This window comes from Bos grunniens, chromosome 10, assembly GCF_055505025.1.
Source record: "Bos grunniens cultivar Pamir isolate PY7600 chromosome 10, Bosgru_T2T1.0, whole genome shotgun sequence".
Taxonomy (NCBI): Eukaryota; Metazoa; Chordata; class Mammalia; order Artiodactyla; family Bovidae; genus Bos; species Bos grunniens.
Genome location: NC_141174.1, coordinates 98,783,493 through 98,802,147, shown reverse-complemented (window position 1 = coordinate 98,802,147; position 18,655 = coordinate 98,783,493). Strand labels below are relative to the sequence as shown.

At 39.6% G+C, this 18,655-nt stretch overlaps 1 protein-coding gene across 9 annotated transcripts in view; it reads left to right on the top strand.

The window, feature by feature from the left end:
* KCNN2 (potassium calcium-activated channel subfamily N member 2) overlaps nt 1-17,153 on the top strand; it is a 504,825-nt gene extending 487,672 nt beyond the window's left edge. For all 9 annotated transcript variants that reach the window (XM_086323291.1, XM_086323286.1, XM_086323284.1 and 6 more), the window contains 3 exons: nt 6,524-6,651; nt 12,862-12,931; nt 16,551-17,153. In XM_086323291.1, coding sequence (XP_086179417.1) covers nt 6,524-6,651; nt 12,862-12,931; nt 16,551-16,570 — 218 coding nt within the window. In that variant the 3' untranslated portion in view covers nt 16,571-17,153. The remainder of the gene's footprint in view (nt 1-6,523; nt 6,652-12,861; nt 12,932-16,550) is intronic.
* The last annotated feature ends 1,502 nt before the right edge of the window (nt 17,154-18,655 follow it).

Below are 18,655 nucleotides of genomic sequence, written 5' to 3'. Positions count from 1 at the left end.
TTATCAATGAATGTCATTTGTCATAGTTATCAATGAATGGAATTGATTCCTTTCCATTTAGTTATTTATGGAATTTTTAAGTGCCCACTTATAATTTTTAATAAAGAAGGGCCTAAAAGCCATACATAGTTACTAACATGACAGATTCAAAAGACAGATTCAAGGGTGCTCCTTATTGCTAGAGAAAACTACAACCATTCCCTGAAGCACTCCTGATGGTCAACAGGAGTAATAATGGTCACAACATTTTGAAATCTTAATATGACCCTAAAGAAAAAGCAATATGAACGTTAAAAGATAGATTACTCTTGCAGGAAAAAATGTAACCTTCCAAGTCTTCCATTGTGTATCTTAACAATTTCTATGAAAAATTATTCCCCATGCACAAAGTTTGAGGAACAATTTTATATAGAAATCTTATCTCTGTGGGACGACATTCACCACACAAAATGCAATGTTTGAAAGTAGAACACACAGTTCACTGGGCACTAACATTCAGAGGACTGTCCTGTGTAGTTACAACCGTTTACATGACACACTGCAATTCAAAAATGGCCGGTGGCCCATGTAACCAGAATATTCTAAGAATTTCAAAAAGAAAGCATAATAGCGATAACTTATCACTAGGCTTAGTGAGACAGGACCAGCTATTTAACAGATATCTAGCAAATCACCTTACAGAGACAGTCTGTTTACTGTGCTAAAGCTTTGGGAAATATATCACTATTACTGTACATTCAGGTCTGAACCAAGAGGAAATCTTGGCGTTTGGCCCTCTGGTTACTTACGTTTTGGAAAGAAACTTGAAAACAAGCAATTCTGAGAGCCCAGACATAATTTTTCAAGTCGCTAGATGTACCATGAAGGATAATTATACATATTAATGTCCACAGTGGGTGTTTCCAATCCTGTTAAGAATTCTCAATCAGATCCATAATAAGAACACTATTATGCAGTTATATAATTTTGTCTCTTGCAGCAGGTCTCTCAACAAGTGAACAGAAATTCGAGAGGATTTACTTTGTATAGCTTTTATGTCATGCTTGGCTACGTATCCTAGTGGGTCAAAATACAAATGCATGGAGCCCTTGCCCTGCTCCATTCACCCTGCCCCAGGTACCTGGTCTAAAGAAGGACCAGGCTGGTGAGAAAGGTTGGGGCCCTAAGCACATCCATCTCTGCTGCTGCAGGGGCACAAAGCACACGTCCTGCTAAGCTGCACAGATTTAGTGACCTTTGTTTCTCCGTGGGCATCCTGGAGGTATCACCCATAGTATATGGAGCAACAGTTTACCGTAAATATCAGAAGGAGAGTTAAGAAGCCCTTCTGCTTCTTAAAGCAGATTATGTTCCTTCCCCTTGAATTTTGGAAGACACTCATAAAAGCCCCTAAAGGAAGAAGCAAGAGGAAGAAAAAGAGAAAAAGACAGAAATATATTTATATATATAACTTATATACAAGTTGAAAAAGAAAGTAGTAAAAATCAAAGGAAATCTATAAGCAGTCTGTTATATAATGCTCTATGTATCTTTTAGGATTGAACAAAGCAGATATTCAGTTAAAAGCCAATCAGCTATAAGAGGTTTTGTGGTTTATAAAGTATTGTTTCACTTAAAAATATATTTTACCTTAGTAACTATGACTTTAATATGTTGCTGATTCATCAGTAATTATAAAGTAATATGTCATGTCCTTTATACCTGTGAAGTGGGTTGGAGTCATCTGGAGACTATTACTATTGGGTTGGCCAAAAAGTTCATTTGGGTTTTTCCATAACATCTTACAGAAAAACCTGAACTAACTTTTTGGGCACCCCAATACTTTTAGTAGTATAAATTTCTTTGTTGTTGTTGTTCAGCCACTGAGTTGTGCCTGACTCTTTGCAACCCCATGGACTGCAGCATGCCAGGCTTCCCTGTCCTTCACTGTCTCTGTCCACTGAGTCCATGATGCCATCCAACCATTTCATCCTCTGTCACCCTCTTCTCCTGCCATCAATCTTTCCTAGAATCAGGGTCTTTTCCAGTAAGTTTGCTCTTCATATCAGGTGGCCAAAGTATTGGAGCTTCAGCATCAGTCCTTCCAATGAGTATTCAGGGTTGATTTCCTTTAGAACTGACTGGTTTGATCTCCTTGCTGTCCAAGCGACTCTCAAGAGTCTTCTACAACACCACAAGTTTGAAAGCATCAGTTGTTTGGCATTCAGCCTTCTTCATGGTCCAGCTCTCACATCTGTACATGACTACTGGGAAAACCATAGCTTTGACTATACAGACCTTTGTCAGCAAAGTGGTGTCTCTGATTTTTAATATTCTGTCTAGGTTTGTCATAGCTTTCCTTCCAAGGAGCAAGTGTTCTGTCAGAACTCTCACCTATAACTCGTCTCTACTCCCCTCCAGTCATTCCTCTACCATCTCAAAAAACCTTTTAAAATACATTAAGGATGAGCATTGGATCATTTTTGAAAATTTTATGGACTTAACCAATTTGACATTTGCTCTTTGTAGATGAGAATCCAAACCAAAATTGGTTGCTATGTTCTGTTCCAAACACTCCTGTGTTCAACATGTTTTTTCTCGGTACTGCTTACCCAGTTTTCTCGCTGCCTCACCAGTCTGTGTTCATCTTGAGCTGATAAAACCAGGAAGGGAGGATGTATCAGATCCCTTACCAGTCTTCCAGGCAGTACAGCTGCTCAGAGAGCTGAGACCTCCAGTAAACAGCCCTCCTCCTTGCTAAGTGGAGAAGGGCCTGTCCCAACCCCAGGCAGTGCTGGTCAGTCACTTCCCTCTCCACTCTTTAAAAACAAGGTCCTCCTTCAAAGCTGAAGTCATCAAAACAGAAATATAGATCAATGGAACAGGATGGAAGGCCCAGAAATAAACCCACACCCCTCTGGTCACTTAATCTATGACAAAGGAAGCAAGACTATACAATGGAGAAAAGACAGTCTCTTCAGTAAGTGGTGCCAGGAAACTGGACAGCTCCATGTGAAAGAATGAAATGATAATATTCTTAACAAAATTTACAAACAGCTCATGTGTCTCTATATCAAAAACAATCAAACCAAAAAAATGAGCAAAAGACCTAAATAGATATTTCTCCATGGAAGACATACAGATGGCCAAGATATACATGAAAAGATGCTTGACATCACTAAGTATTAGAGAAATGCAAATCAAAACTACAATGAGGTATCATCTCATACCAGTCAGAATGGCCATCATCAAAGAGTCTCCAAACAATAAACACTAGACAGAGTGTGCAGAAAAGGAAACCCTCCTACCCTGTTGATGGGAATGTAAATTGGTACAAACACTATGGAGAGCAGTATGGAAGTTCCTTTCAAAACTAAAAACAGAGCTACATACAATCCAGCAATTCTACTCCTGGTTTTATATCCAGAGAAAACCATGATTCGAAAGGATACGTGCACCCAGCATTCATTTTTTACAATAGCCAAGATGTGGAACCAACCTCAATGTGGTACATATATACAATGGGATATTCAGTTCAGTTCAGTCACTCAGTCATGTCCGACTCTTTGCGACCCCATGAACTGAAGCACGCCAGGCCTCCCTGTCCATCACCAACTCCTGGAGTTCATTCAAACTCACGTCCATCGAGTAGGTGATGCCATCCAGCCCTTCTCCTTCTCCTCCAGTCCCCAATCCCTCCCAGCATCAGAGTTTATCCAGTGAGTCAACTCTTTGCATGAGGTGGCCAAAGTACTGGAGTTTCAGCTTTAGCATCATTCCTTCCAAAGAACACCCGGGACTGATCTCCCTTAGAATGGACTGGTTGGATCTCCTTGCAGTCCAAGGGACTCTCAAGAGTCTTCTCCAACACCACAGTTCAAAAGCATCAATTCTTCAGTGCTCAGCTTTCTTCACAGTCCAACTCTCACATCCATACATGACCACTGGAAAAAGCATAGCCTTGACTAGACGGACCTTTGTTGGCAAAGTAATGTCTCTGCTTTTTAATATGCTGTCTAGGTTGGTCATAACTTTCCTTCCAAGGAGTAAGACTACTCAGCCATAAAAGGAATGAAATAATGCCATTTGCAGCACCATGGATGGACCTGGAGATTATCATACTAAGCGAAGTAAATCAGACAAATATCATATGATATTGCTTATATGCAGAATCTAAAAACATGATACAAATGAACTTATTTACAGAACAGGAACACACAGAATGAACTTATGGTGATCAGGGAGAAAGGGTGGATGAGGAGGGATAGACTGGGGATTTAGGATTGTCATGTACACACAGCTGTGTTTCCAATAAATAACCAACCAGGGCCTACTCTATAGCTCGGGAAATTCCGTTCAATATTCTGTAACAAAACAAATGGGAAAATAATTTGAAAAATAATGGACACTTGTATGGGTATAACTGAATCGCTTTGCTGTACACCTGTAACTAACACATTATTGTTAATCAACTATACTCCAAATAAAAATTAAACAAAAGCCGGGTCCTCCAACCTGAGCAACTTACACCATATTCAATTTCTTACCTTTACAAAGGATGTCAGTGTCAGATGGAAGAGCCTTCTGAACAGACTCCTACCTCTGTGAGGAAGAGAAATGTGTTTGCATAAGAGTGAAGATCCAAGCGTTAACTGGAGCACCTTTTCACTTCACTGTGGGTGGTGGTGATGTCACTTACATGCACTGCAGGTGTTCGGCCTCCCATGTTTCAGTCATTTTTCTGTTGGTTGGAGAATGTTCCCTATGCAGAGTCTAATGAATATCCAAAGGCAGTCACAACTAAAAGCAGTCTTAAGATACCAGCCATTTTCTTAAAGTGGGTTCTAGCAGTACAGTTTCATTCAAAAAGAAAGCGTTTCAGCACTAAGAAAAAGGATTCACCATCAGCCACCAAGGCCGATGCTTTTTCTGCTAAAGTGGAAAAATACACATGCCTACTTGGGCCATAGTTTTGGTAAATTATAATACTCTCTCTTATTGTAATTCTAAGTGCTGAAAAGGACTGACAATAATTCTCTTTAACCTTCTCATGTTAGAAAAAACTCAAGTTCTACAAGGTTAGCTAACCTCCTTGACCTGACTTGGTTGGTCCAAAGTCAGGGACTTAAAATCTGTTTCTGAAGCCCAGTTCATTGTTCTGTCTTTCCCCAGGACACTGCCTTAAAAAAAAAAAAAAAAACTTTTTGTTTCATATTGCAGTATAGCCAGTTAACAATGTTATGATAATTTCAGGTGGACCGCAAAGGGATTCAACCATACATATACATTGTATGTGTATCCCTATACATGTATCCATTCTCCCACAAACTCCCCTCCATTTCAGGCTGTCACATGACACTGAGCAGAGTTCCCCGTGCTATAGAGTTGGCCCTTGTTGGTTATCCACTTTAAATATCTAGTGTATACCTGTCCGTCCCAAGCTCCCTAACTATTCATTCCCCCGATCTTTCCTCCTGGCAACCATAAGTGTGTTCTCTGTCTTTGAGTCTGTTCTATAAATAAGTTCATTTGTATCATGTGTTTTTAGTTCAGGTATAAGGGATGCCATACAATGCTTCTGCTTCTCTGTCTGATTTATTTCACTCAGAATGACAATCTCTAGGCCCACCCATGGTGCTGCAAATGATATTATTTCATCTTTAAAAAGTTGTCTTCCTCCACCCAGTCCCCCTTTAGCCTGCAGTTCTCCTTGTGAGAACTTAACTTTATCTACCATTCAAAAGAATTAAATGGATTGACCTCAGAATAAGTAGCTTATAACAAGCACAATGGAAAGTTCCGGGTCATCAGTTCTTGTCTTATGAACAAGAAGGAGGACTTGCAGGGATTTTTAAAGACGAATCAAGAAAGCAAGTGATTGAAGCCTCACTAGGAAGTATTCACACTTTCCATCAGCTGCAATAGGTTTTGGCAGTGTCACTAACATCCTTTACGTTTGTCCTGACCATATGAAACACAGTGTATTTAAATTACCAACAAAATCTTGACAACATAGACTCTCTGTCAGTTGATTAAAGTGTGCTAACAAGCATGCCATTTGCTGAGTCACGCTGGGAGGCTGGATGACTGGGTCTCTTTGTACATTCAGCAGTGGGAACATGCCCTTCCTGTAGAGCACAGCCAGAAATGCTGAACAAGCTGCAAAGGACAAGGTTAACCTTGGCCTTCTGGCATCTTGCCTTTCTCCAGGGAAATGAAGAACATGGAGAGAACAATTGCAGTACAAGGTGAAGAAAACAGTAGATTCTTCTTTTTTTTTTTTCTTTAAGTGGTGAATGAAAGGTTCCTCAAGGAAGAGGTTAGCCCAAAAAAGAGATCAGTAGCCCCTCATATTTCAAGGTAAGTGTTCCCAGACAGGTGTAGGTACTTTTCAAAATGCACAGATTCAAGAAAACAATTTGAGTTACTAAGCAGAGCTAGAGCTTACCATGATCATCAGGCTGAAGAGTAGACCCCCAACCAAGTTGCAAAGGATTCTGCTCTGGAACTTATCACCAGCTGTGTTTGTTTGTTTTCCTAACAGGTGAAAAATGCAGCTGCCAATGTACTCAGGGAAACATGGCTAATTTACAAAAATACAAAGCTAGTAAAAAAGATAGATCATGCAAAAGTCAGAAAACATCAACGGAAATTCTTGCAAGCTATTCATCAGTAAGTACCATTCTTCACTTTCATTCTGCATTGGTATCTCTGGTTTTTAATTCTTGCACCTACTTATTCTTCTTTCATGCGAGAGTGAAAAAGAGAACATTATCATGTTTGTTCCCAGAAGACATTTTTTGGCATTTTAATAATTCCATAAATTTTCTTAGAATTTCATTTGTCAGTTCATTTTATGATGAAAAATCATTTATTATTGGGAGAATAGCCACATAATATATTAATTAAAGTGTCTATTCAGTTTCTCTTTTTAAATAGAAGGAATAATTTCAGTTAAAATCTTATTTTTACATTTATTTATTCATACAGTTTGCTCTAAGATGTTTAGTTTGTATCTAGTACAAAACCTTGAAAGAAATTTAACATTTTATGATCTACTTGGATTTTTTTAACATACTGCCAACATCTTTATATGAAGGTAGTACATGCAATTGATTTAATACTTGAATTTTTAAATTAGTTTTTAATTAGGATTGGGGGATTTTCTATATGCTATGTGTTCATTATTGATTTTAGAGTTCCTATAGGCCTTGCGCTCTTCTGTCATTATTCAGACTTTATCCAAGCCACGGTTACTCAATTTGTCTAAGTCATTCATACCATTTTATTGTTATACCATCATAGGCTTTAAAGTATACATCTCTATCTAGTAAGTTTCCATGATAATTTGAAAGCACCAGGTCTTTCTCCCCCAGGCTGGCAGCATCGTTACCGTAAGTACATTATGTGGGTGTCAGCTGTGATGTCATGCAGCCTTGATCTTAATGCCATTTCCATATGGAGAAGGGCAGATGCATCACATTGGTGGGTCAGAAAACTGGCTTTTCTCAGGCAGCCTACCAGGGTAATCATGGAAAGGTAGGTAAATACTAGGTATCCAGATTAGAGAGTGATATGTATTTTCTCAGAGCTAATTAGCACAGAGACAGGAAGTTTTGAGGTTGAAGTTTTCATTTTACTTATTTAGCTAATTCATATGTATATTACACTTACATTCTGTGGGAAATCACCAAGCATTCATCTCTACCTTTCCACCGGCCCATCCACTGCTCTTTTTAAGGAGGTAACACTGAAAATGTGGAATGTGTCTATGTCTATAGACATACATGTATTTCTACAGAAATTGCTCCCTTCCCTAATGAAAATAAAATCCAAGAACCCAAGCTCTAAAATAGGAGGTTCTGCACACGCGGCGGAGTAGCTGGTCTTCACTGCCGTCTTAGCAATCCACACGGGTCCTTTCCCTCACTGCCACCAGCCCCAGAGTGACCTTATTTCTGCTTCAGCTCTGTAACTTGACTGGACACACACAACTATGCATTTTCCACATTACAAAGAAAAGAATGTTAAGGTAGTACTCTTTCCAAGTCTGGGCGAAGAAGAAAAGTGAAAAAGAGGAACATTGTATGAGACCCAGCTCCCAAGCAGGAACTTGCTTCCTCGAGTCATAGCTACCTTTAAAGCTAGGCACCACACCTGGACTGCTCACCGACACATCTTGATTTCTTGAGGCTTAGACCTAAGAGAGTGGGTCCCCTGAGCGATGCTATGCTTTCACCTCCCCCTCAAGAGTCACCTGGTAAACTTTCCTGGTAGAGTGATCGTTCCTACATGCCCCCCCAAACCATACAACACAGTAACCTCAGCGTTCATACAAGAGGTACACATGGCATACTGCGGAGAGTTCTTTCTTTGTACTTGAATGTTTCGATACTAACCTATTTTGTTCGGATCTATTAAAAAGAAAACTTACCTTTGTGGTTGTGAGAAGTTGTAGTGTCCTGGGATGAAAGGATGAGAGGTGACGTGGAATTGAGCCAGTGGGTCAGTCTCTGGGTTCAGCAATCACACATCCCATTTCCTCTGGGATTGTGTTAGTGTCCCTTCCTGCTAGTGTACCATGTCTCCAGTATATAATGAAATGTGACACTTGCCTTTGATGGCATTGATAAACTTTCATAGAACTGAAACAAATAAATGCTTTGACAATTTTCCTCATAATTCTGTAGCCATATATAAATGGTGGTTATTCATATATTTATAAAAGTTTGTCATAGACCTCTTAAGCTCAGAATACATTCACACTCAAAACGTTGGGGGACAACTTAGGGATATCCATTGTAAAATTTTTTTCAACTTTGCTATAGGTTTGAAAATTCCTATAATAAAAAGGCAAAAAAATATTTGGGGAAACTAAGTATAAAAGCTGTTCCTAAGCGATTGGTATACTGCCACAAGACGTATTGACCTGATGTGAAGGGTTTCATGGTGTAGGTGTCATGTGTCTTTCAGCACGCTGCCTTTGGGCAGAGGAAGCCACAGGTGATTCTTCTGCTTCTTTCAGACATTTCTCATTGTTTCTTCTGTAGCTGTGTGTACTTCTAAAGCAGATGAGCTTCAAGCAACTCAAAGATAAATTGTTTTGTAAATTAGTCTTGGGACTATGGGGTTTCCTTTGATGTGGGAGGGTCCTTACAACTTTGTGAAAAGTAGACGGGCTGGGTGGGGCTAGATTATTCTAATTATGCATAATTACCTTTCATTTGAACTTAGTGAAGTCATAAAGGAAAGCACACAGGGCTCGATTCCTACGGGCATGGCCTTTACTGCCTTCACTGCCCAGCCTTGTCCATCAGCAGCGGGGGCAATCTGACTTGCCAGTTGAGGGAAAATGTACCCATTCATTCACTAGAGCTCTCCTGGCCTCTGCTCTCCTCTGATTTGTCCTGAGAGCTTTGCAGTAGCTCTGTCCCCTCTACCAGCCTCTGTCTCAGCTCTCCTTCTCTTTCCCAAGCCTCATGGCCTCTCTCCCGGACGCAGGACTTTCTAGTCTCCGATGGATGCCTAACTCTGCAGGCCTGTGTCCTCTTTTTAGGACCCTGTCTGTCTTTGGGGATCATCACTTAGTGCCATGAAGCATTCTGTTTCTGTAACTTTTACCACTTTCTCTGGTATCAACTTTACAGCTTCTCATTCTTACGTCTCAGCTAGAGACTCATCAATTAATATGCACTTGTCTCAAAGCCAAAAAGCCAATAATTTCCATAACAGAGAGAGTTAGATTACCCACCTTTCAGAAAACCAGGCTTCCCAATAGCCCCGACTTGGAAAAGATGTATCCCCTCCAAAAAAAGTGTAATCCTATTGTTTAGAGTAGTATCCATTTAACTATATCCTATTCACACTAGGCAAAAACATCTCCTATTTTACTTGAATGTCACGTTTCAAAGAGGCCAAGACAACTTGATCCAAGTTCTTCCTTCCGAACTCTAGTTCTGGAGGAAGCTATGTGCTTTCAGGTGGGGGAGTACAGTAGCAGTGCAGAAGGGTGGTGACGTAATGGAATAGTGTTTCTCTTTGATCAATATGCCCAAATCCTGCAGAATCTTGACAGGACCTTCCAGCTAGCGAATCGAGCCCCCTGTGCACACTGAACTCCACTCTGTGTTGTTTTGTTCCAGAATATTTTACAGTTTCTTTTCTTTTGTTTTGTCTTTTTATTTCAACAAAATGAAACATAGAGCGCGGAAGTAAGTTGTGTGAGCCGCTCCTTTCAGCATTTGCAGAATTTCCTGCCGGCTGCATGCATCCAAGCGGATCCTCTATTGTGAATTTTAGTAGTCTGATTGCTGCTGTGGAAATGTGTTCCGAAATCATGATATTTTCCTGTGATAAGTGAAGTTCACAAGGAAGAAATCAACATATGTTTCTTATTCTTCTTTTGGGGTGGGGGGAGAAGTAAAATACACGTCTGCATGTTACCTTTTATTCTGGCAGCTGCAGCTTACGTAGGCTTTCCGTACCAATTCTACTTTTCAGGCAGTCTAAGCGGCAACACGGCAAGATGATTTAAGTTCAAGGCTACTCTACATCAGCTTTCCAGATTAGCAGAAAATAAAATGGGCAAAATTCTACTGTCAGAGGCACAATAGAGTTAGCCAAGAGAAGTATGTTGTGTGGAAGGGGAAGCACCCGCTTCAGCCAGGGGCCCAGCACTGGCCCTGCTAGCAGGCTTGCAGAGCTCAGAACTGTGCTGTCCTGACCCAATGCTGGAGACTTCCCATCTGGTGGTCCGAAACTTTGAGTCATTCATGTGCCAACTCTGCTATGACTTCCCTAAATTTGAAAAAAAAAAAGCTTGATATAAATCCCTGTCATAAATGGATTTAAAAATATGTCACTCCCAGCAAGGAGAGAGAGGTAATGGTAAACTGGTTGACAACTGAGCCACTGGTATTGAACTCAAGCCACAAGCTGTTGCCTGCAGAGAGCTCTGAGCTGAGATTCTGCTCCCTCTTTAAAAAAAAAAGAGGAGGGGGAAGAGCAGGTGTTAGAAGATAAAAACAGGATAGGACTAGCCCGGGAGATTTTTCTTATAATAATTCAAGAATTGGAAGAGAATTAAAGGGAATAACTCTCTCTCCATCTGGTTTAGTGTTCTTTAATGTCTTGCTTGAGTATCACTTAGTCATCTAGAACACCTCCATTGGTATAAATCCAGCTCTTCAGAAAGAAAATCCCAATCTAACACTCTTCTTTTCACACGCAAAGAAACTGAATGTCAGGTTAGGGCCAAGGAGCACAGGGTCTGCGTCTGACACTCATACATTTCTCTAGAATGACCCACACCTGTTTGAAGTTGGTTTGCTTGTGTTTGGGTTTTGTTTTTTTTTTTTTACTCTTTTTTAAAAGGCACACATCAAGAACTGCAACCCTTTTAAGTACTTAGAGAGAAACATTTCTCAACAACATATTAGATTTAAATATGTGTTTGTAGATTTCTTTTAGACTAAAACATATCCCATTACTATAATAGCATAAAAAGGAGCCCGTTAAATTAGTTCCAAGTCTTCTAATAAAGAAACACACAGTCACAATCACAAGATCTGACCTTAACCTGTTTGAGATTGGTAAAGATCGTGTCGGAAGCAGGTGTCACTTAAATGCTCACTGGCAGGAGGAGCTATCTTTTCACTCTGGACAGATTTGGTGGCATATTGAAGATCCATATTTCAGAACAAAAATCACTGAGCATCGTGAACATGTGTTACAGAAATCTCCCTGGCAGTAAAATCTTGCCCTGTGAATTTTTGTATCCCTTCTAGCCAATTACCTTTCATTTAAATTGGGAAATAATCAAGAATACATGCTCCAGCATTAACACTATACTTTGTAAAATGACTTGTCACCAGAGTAATAAGGTTAGCATGGGTTTTCACAAAGTATATCAGAGACCTGCTTCTCTTGGAGCATGGCTTTGAATGGTTGACTTAAAGAGCAATAGACTGCTTTTCTCTGGTTGGAAAATCTTAATTTCTTGCTAGGTAATGAGCACTGAATAAATATTTGTTGAAATATTACTGTCACTCAGTTACAGTATAGTAAGTACTCATTCAGAATTTTAAAAAAAAGGTTTTATGACTGTCAATCAGATATACTCAATGTTATTTAAAAGTTTCTAAAAGTAACTTTACAAGTAGAAGAGATACCATCTGTCAGACATTCGAATTGTCCTGTGACTTTTATCTACAATAAAAAAAATGAAGGGAAATTCTCCCAAGGAAATGGTCTGGCTTCCCTTCAAATTCAGTGGCAGTGTAAAAGTCAAGTGAAATAAATACAATGAAGAATAAGAGAATTATGTATTTTGAGTTATCTTGCTGCTGGTTGAATAAAAGTTTTCTTGTTGCTAATGAGAATCTCACTTATCACTGTGTTTCATCAGGTTCAAATACCTAACCCAATCCATTTCAGACTAAACAGGGCTAACACCTGTATCTAGTCACGTAGACATAGGAAGGTGCTCATGCGCCAACACTGATAAAATTCCTGTTGCTTTGCATATTTCTTCCTATGTCTATTTGTCACGATACTGGGGCTTTAAGGAATGTTTTGGCTTTTCTCATATGGTTAAATCCTTATGAGCCTTTCTCAATTCAACTTTGACTCCCTGGTTAATAGTTGTCCTAAGGACACCTTATCTGTTTCTCTCTCCCTTCCTTTTTGCGGTGTTGGGGAAGCATGCTTCTCATTGTACCAGATACATAACCAATTGGGACTTTACCCTCAAATATTCAAGGCATTATCCATGCAGTTATTTGCTCTTGTCAATTTTGTGCATGCTCTTTGGAAGGCTTATGATAGTCGCAGAAAAGAAAAAAAAAAAAAAAAAACTTTCTGACTTCAGATTCTGTCTTTTAGATTGAGGAGTGTAAAAATGGAGCAGAGGAAGCTGAACGACCAGGCGAACACCTTGGTGGACCTGGCGAAGGTGAGCTTGGGGTCTCAGCCCCCATATTCACACCTGTTGGAGCTAACCCCTGCAGAGAAAACAGTACCACTTCAGGAGGCGGCCCCTCCAAAGACATTTAACCAATCAAACCGGCAGAACTTACCAACGTGACGGCCCTGCTTAGAAGAATTCTTCTAAGACTCTTGCTTAGTGTGCACTTTCCCTCTACACATTCTAAAAGCTTCGCTGCTTACAGGAATTTGAAGTTCAGTTACAAATATAAATAAGCTATGAGACAATACCTTTGGGATGCTTATATGTAGCTTAGTCTCATCCCTATGAGAGCAGAGCCAGATCTTGGGTTTTACTATGAGGTTCAAGGCTAAATGGGCTTCCCTTCTGGCTCAGCTGGTAAAGAATCTGCCTGCAGTGTGGGAGACCTGGGTTCAGTCCCTGGTTGGGACAATCCCCTGGAGAAGGGAAAGGCTGCCCACTCCAGTATTCTGGCCTGGAGAATTCCGTGGACTGGGTAGTCCATGGGGTTGCAAAGAGTCAGACATGACTGAGCGACTTTCACTTTCAAGGCTAAATATAACTCATTAATAAATCTTTTTTTACCTATTTTAAACAACTGGCTTTCTGTCCTGTTCCATTGATCTATATGTCTTCACACTACTTTTTAAAAGTACATTAATAGTCCCCAATTCTTATATTACATTTAGATGTTTTATCTGGTTTATTTTGGTTGTTCCTTTCAAGTAAACTGTACTTCAAAATATGAATATTTTTCAACAATGACGACATTCCTTTCAATGTTCTAAATTTTAAAGGAGGCATTAGAACAACATTTATGTATGTGTTGAGCCTGTTAACATGAATGCTTTGAAAGAGGCAGTTCTCAGTCAGACCTGTGTTCTGCTCTTTGTTTGCTGTAACAACTATGTCCTTTACAAGGGCCCCATCATATTCTTCAAAAATTATACCTATTTGTCCTAGAGTCATTAATTAAATTCATTTTAGTGTATATCAGTTCAGTTCATTTGCTCAGTTGTGTCTGACTCTTTGCAACCCCATGAACTGCAGCACACCAGGCCTCCCTGTCCATCAGTAATACATACTGTATAAATATGTTAGAGTGGAATATTTGATATCTTACAAATAGAAGTGAAGTATTTAGTGACTTACCCCTAGGAGTAAGATTTACATCTATTCATGGCAAATAGATGGGGAAACAGTGTCAGACTTTATTTTGGGGGGCTCTAAAATCACTGCAGATGCTGACTGTAGCCATGAAATTAAAAGACGCTTATTCCTTGACAGGAAAGTTATGACCAATCTAGATAGCATATTCAAAAGCAGAGACATTACTTTGCCAACAAAGGTCCGTCTAATCAAGGCTATGGTTTTTCAAGTGGTCATGTATGGTTTTGAGAGTTGAACTATAAAGATAGCTGAGTGCCAAAGAATTGATGCTTTTGAACTGTGGTGTTGGAGAAGACTCTTGAGAGTCCCTTGGCCTGCAAGGAGATCCAACCAGTCCATCCTAAAGGAAATCAGTCCTGGGTGTTCACTGGAAGGACTGATGCTAAAGCTGAAACTCCATTACTTTGGCTACCTGATGCAAAGAACTGACTCATTTGAAAAGTCAAAAACGGATTCCTAGCATCTTTCCTGATGCTAGGAAAGATTGAAGGCAGGAGGAGAAGGGGATGACAGAGGATGAGATGGTTGGATGGCATCACCGACTCAGTGGGGTAAACTCCGGGAGTTGGTGGTGGACAGGGAGGCCTGGCGTGCTGCGGTCCATGGGGTCACAAAGAGTTGGACACGACTGAGTGACTGAACTGAAGTGAACCCCTAGGAGATCATGTATTGTTCATTTAAGCTGGGCAGCACATATATATGAGGCCTGAAGATGTGCTCAACTAATATTTACACCCGTGGTTCTCAATGGGACACATTGTGAACAAAGAAGGAGCAGGTTCTTATTATCACTCCTAGATCGAATGATAAAAGAAATTGGGTATATTTATGAAAAAATAAAAGAGGTCACTTGAAAATAATATATATAATATATATCGTTTCACTATAATATATACTATTATACATAATAAATATACTCTTGAAGTAAAATTATATATCTGTGAGGCAAGATGCTGTGTCTTTCAGTTACTTCTTTAGTGCCATGCTTAGTATTATTGCAGACTGTCCATGACATAAAGAGATTAGTATTTGCTGAATGAATAGTCTCACGTAGTCTCAAGACTGTATAGTAAACATAGAGTTAATGAACTGTCTTCCTGGCCAAACCCAGGAAGGTTTGCCTGTGTTCTGAACAGTAACTTCCTTATTCAGTAAGTTCATTTATCATCACTAAGGGGTTCTTAAACAGGATAAGAACACGTATTATAGAGGGAAATATGATAGGAGAGCAGGCTTAGCCATAAAGGTCTGAGGCTTGGAAAAGGCTGCAGTGGGTTAAGGTTAATGTCGCCAGCCTTCCTTTCTTAATTACCTTCTTCCCTCTCTGGTTCTAAGCTGGTCAGCACTGAAGTCTTCTTTCCCTGTCTCTTGTCTCCCTATTTCCAGAACTATAACTGGGAGTCAGTTATGAATATCCTCTGATCAGGACAACCAGTTGCAAAGTTCACTAGGACACTGAAAACATTTTCATATTTCAAACCACTTAGTTCTAATTAAGCCATAGCTAACAAGGTGGATTGGTAACTTTAGTATCTCCTCTAACATTTATTTTCTCGCTGCTGCTGCTGCTAAGTCACTTCAGTCGTGTCCGACTCTGTGCGACCCCATAGACAGCAGCCCACTAGGCTCCCCCGGTCCCTGGGATTCTCCAGGCAAGAACACTGGAGTGGGTTGCCATTTCCTTCTCCAATGCATGAAAGTGAAAAGTGAAAGTGAAGTTGCTCAGTCGTTTCCAACTCTTAGCGACCCCATGGACTGTAGCCCACCAGGCTCCTCCATCCATGGGATTTTCCAGGCAAGAGTACCGGAGTGGGGTGCCATTGCTAGTTATCTGTAAAAATTCTATTTGACCCAAAGGAGAGCCTATAATTTGGAACATAAGGCAGCAAAAAGATATTTAGGCATTTTTAATTGCTTTAAGTTACTAAATTACTCGATCAAATCAGTTTGTCCTAAGCTTCATTCATATTCCAGTCAAAATGGCTGCTATATCCCAATACCATCTGCAATATTATATGTTGTTCTTTAAAATCAGCTTGTTTTTAACAATCAGACTTACCCTAATTAGTATTACATGTTACATAATGAATTTGACATGCTAACTTTTCTAACAACCCTTAAAATATATACATAAATATAAAATCAAAACATGTTTGTCTCTCCACACACCACTTAAAATCCTTGGACATACCACCAGCAATACCTGCACACCATTTTCTGCAACTGAATCAAATTAATTCCTATGGTCTTACTTTTCTAAGCCCTGGCATTGAACAAACACACCAAATTTGTTTGGCCAGGTCACGTGTTCAGTTAGCTGACACCCCTGTTGCACTGCAAGTTGCCAAAAGGAGACCAGCCCTCAAGCTCTGATAGCTGGCTAGTCTGCTTCCAGGGCAAGTGTAATTAAACCTTCATTCGTTGTCTCTCTGTTCTTCTCACTCCTGTTTTCTAGACTCAGAACATCATGTATGACATGATTTCCGACTTAAATGAAAGAAGTGAAGACTTTGAGAAGAGGATCGTTACCCTGGAAACGAAGTTAGAGACTTTGATTGGTAGCATCCATGCCCTGCCTGGGCTCATAAGCCAAACCATCAGGCAGCAGCAGAGAGACTTCCTCGAGGCTCAGATGGACGACTACGACAAGCACGTCCCCTACGACGCTGAGCGGTCCCGGTCCTCGTCCAGGAGGCGGCGGTCCTCCTCTACAGCACCACCAACTTCATCAGAGAGTAGCTAGAAGAGAATCAGTTAACCACAAAATAAGACTTTTTGCCATCATATGGTCAATATTTTAGCTTTTATTGTAAAGCCCCTATGGTTCTAATCAGCGTTATCCGGGTTCTGATGTCAGAATCCTGGGAACCTGAACACTAAGTTTTAGGCCAAAATGAGTGAAAACTCTTTTTTTTTCTTTCAGATGCACAGGGAATGCACCTATTATTGCTATATAGATTGTTCCTCCTGTAATTTCACTAACTTTTTATTCATGCACTTCAAACAGACTTTACTACTACATTATATGATATATAATAAAAAAAAGTTAATTTCTGCACACATTTGGTCACTCGACATTTCTAAAGGCTTACTTTTCACATTATTTTCAAGGTAAAATGATTGATTATCATCTAACGCACTTTGATCATTTTTATTTCCGAAAGTTTGGCCAGGCAGAAGTCTTTCAATTACTCCATACCTCGTCACTAAGATTTTCTCTCATTATGAAATATTATAGTCAAAACTGTTTGACCCAGCCAGCTTACCATTCTTTGAGTTCACATGTCATGTCTATTTAATTTTGTTTCCAAGTTATGTGGAAAGTGAGACTGTTACATCAAAACCTATAATATGAACTAGGACACCGATGCTTTCAAGAATTATTTTATTCCTAGTTTATCAGAAAATTTGCTTGAAGAAAGTATCAGGGTACACCACTGTATACCAACTAATGATGCAGAATTTTAGATGTAAACTACTTATTTCATCTTTCCCCATGGATTTATTATGAGAGGCCCATGGTTCACTCTGTTTGCATTATATACATACATGTTCATATACATTTGTGGTTGCATAGCTTCTAATAGCATAATCAACATAAATGAGCATAACTCTAGCAAATGGTCGGTCTGTACTCTTGGTCTGTGGTTACATGTTTGGTACCGGGAAGTGAATGCCATCTGCTAAATTTCAAAAGTTTTAGCACGCTTGTTTCACAGCTGTTAAGATCAGTTTCTGTGAAAAGGAACTCAATATTTATTGGTGCAAATACATCTCTTTCCAGAATTACTCTAAAAATCCACTGGGTTTGGGAAAACCACCTTTGAGGTAATAGTAGTTTGGATTTCCTTAACCTGGTAGTCTCTAGAGCCTAGGAAGAGCTGGCAGGGGTAACATGATAAAAATCAGGCTTCACTTGGACAACTCTGAAACCAGCCCTCTCGGGCTGGCTTACACCCAAAAGAGACTCCTTCATTTTCAGAGAACTCTGCCTTTACCCTCTTCCCCTTGATTCTACACAGCACCCTTTGGTGTCTGCCCTATGAGATAGCCTCCAAGTGTTTTTCTTTACACAAAACTAGAGCTACATATTCATCAGCTTGCATAGTTCAATGAATAAAATCACTTTCATAACTATTTTCCGTAATTGATGCAAAAATTAAAACGTTTCCATTCAAGATCAAGGACGTAAAAGTATGATTCCTTCAGACTGCGTGAGAATCACTTACCATTTATTACTCAAGCAGAGTGACTGAAAATAAAGCTCTTTCACACACCTTATATATTTCAGTGTAGAATGAAGACAAGGCTTGCAAATAAGTAAAAGTATTAGAGTACTGCTTATAGGAACAAATTGCTGAGTTAAATGAACTTAAGATTCCTACTCCAGTAGGATTTCTACTTCATGGATGAGATAAAAGTTTATTTTGGGTAACATACAAAAATACATCAAGTATTTGGTATAAACACTGGATATAAGGAAGAGAGAAATTGTGAAAAAATGATTAATTCTTGTGATTCTTGCAGTTAGTTCTTATCTAGTCTACCTCTGTGACTAAA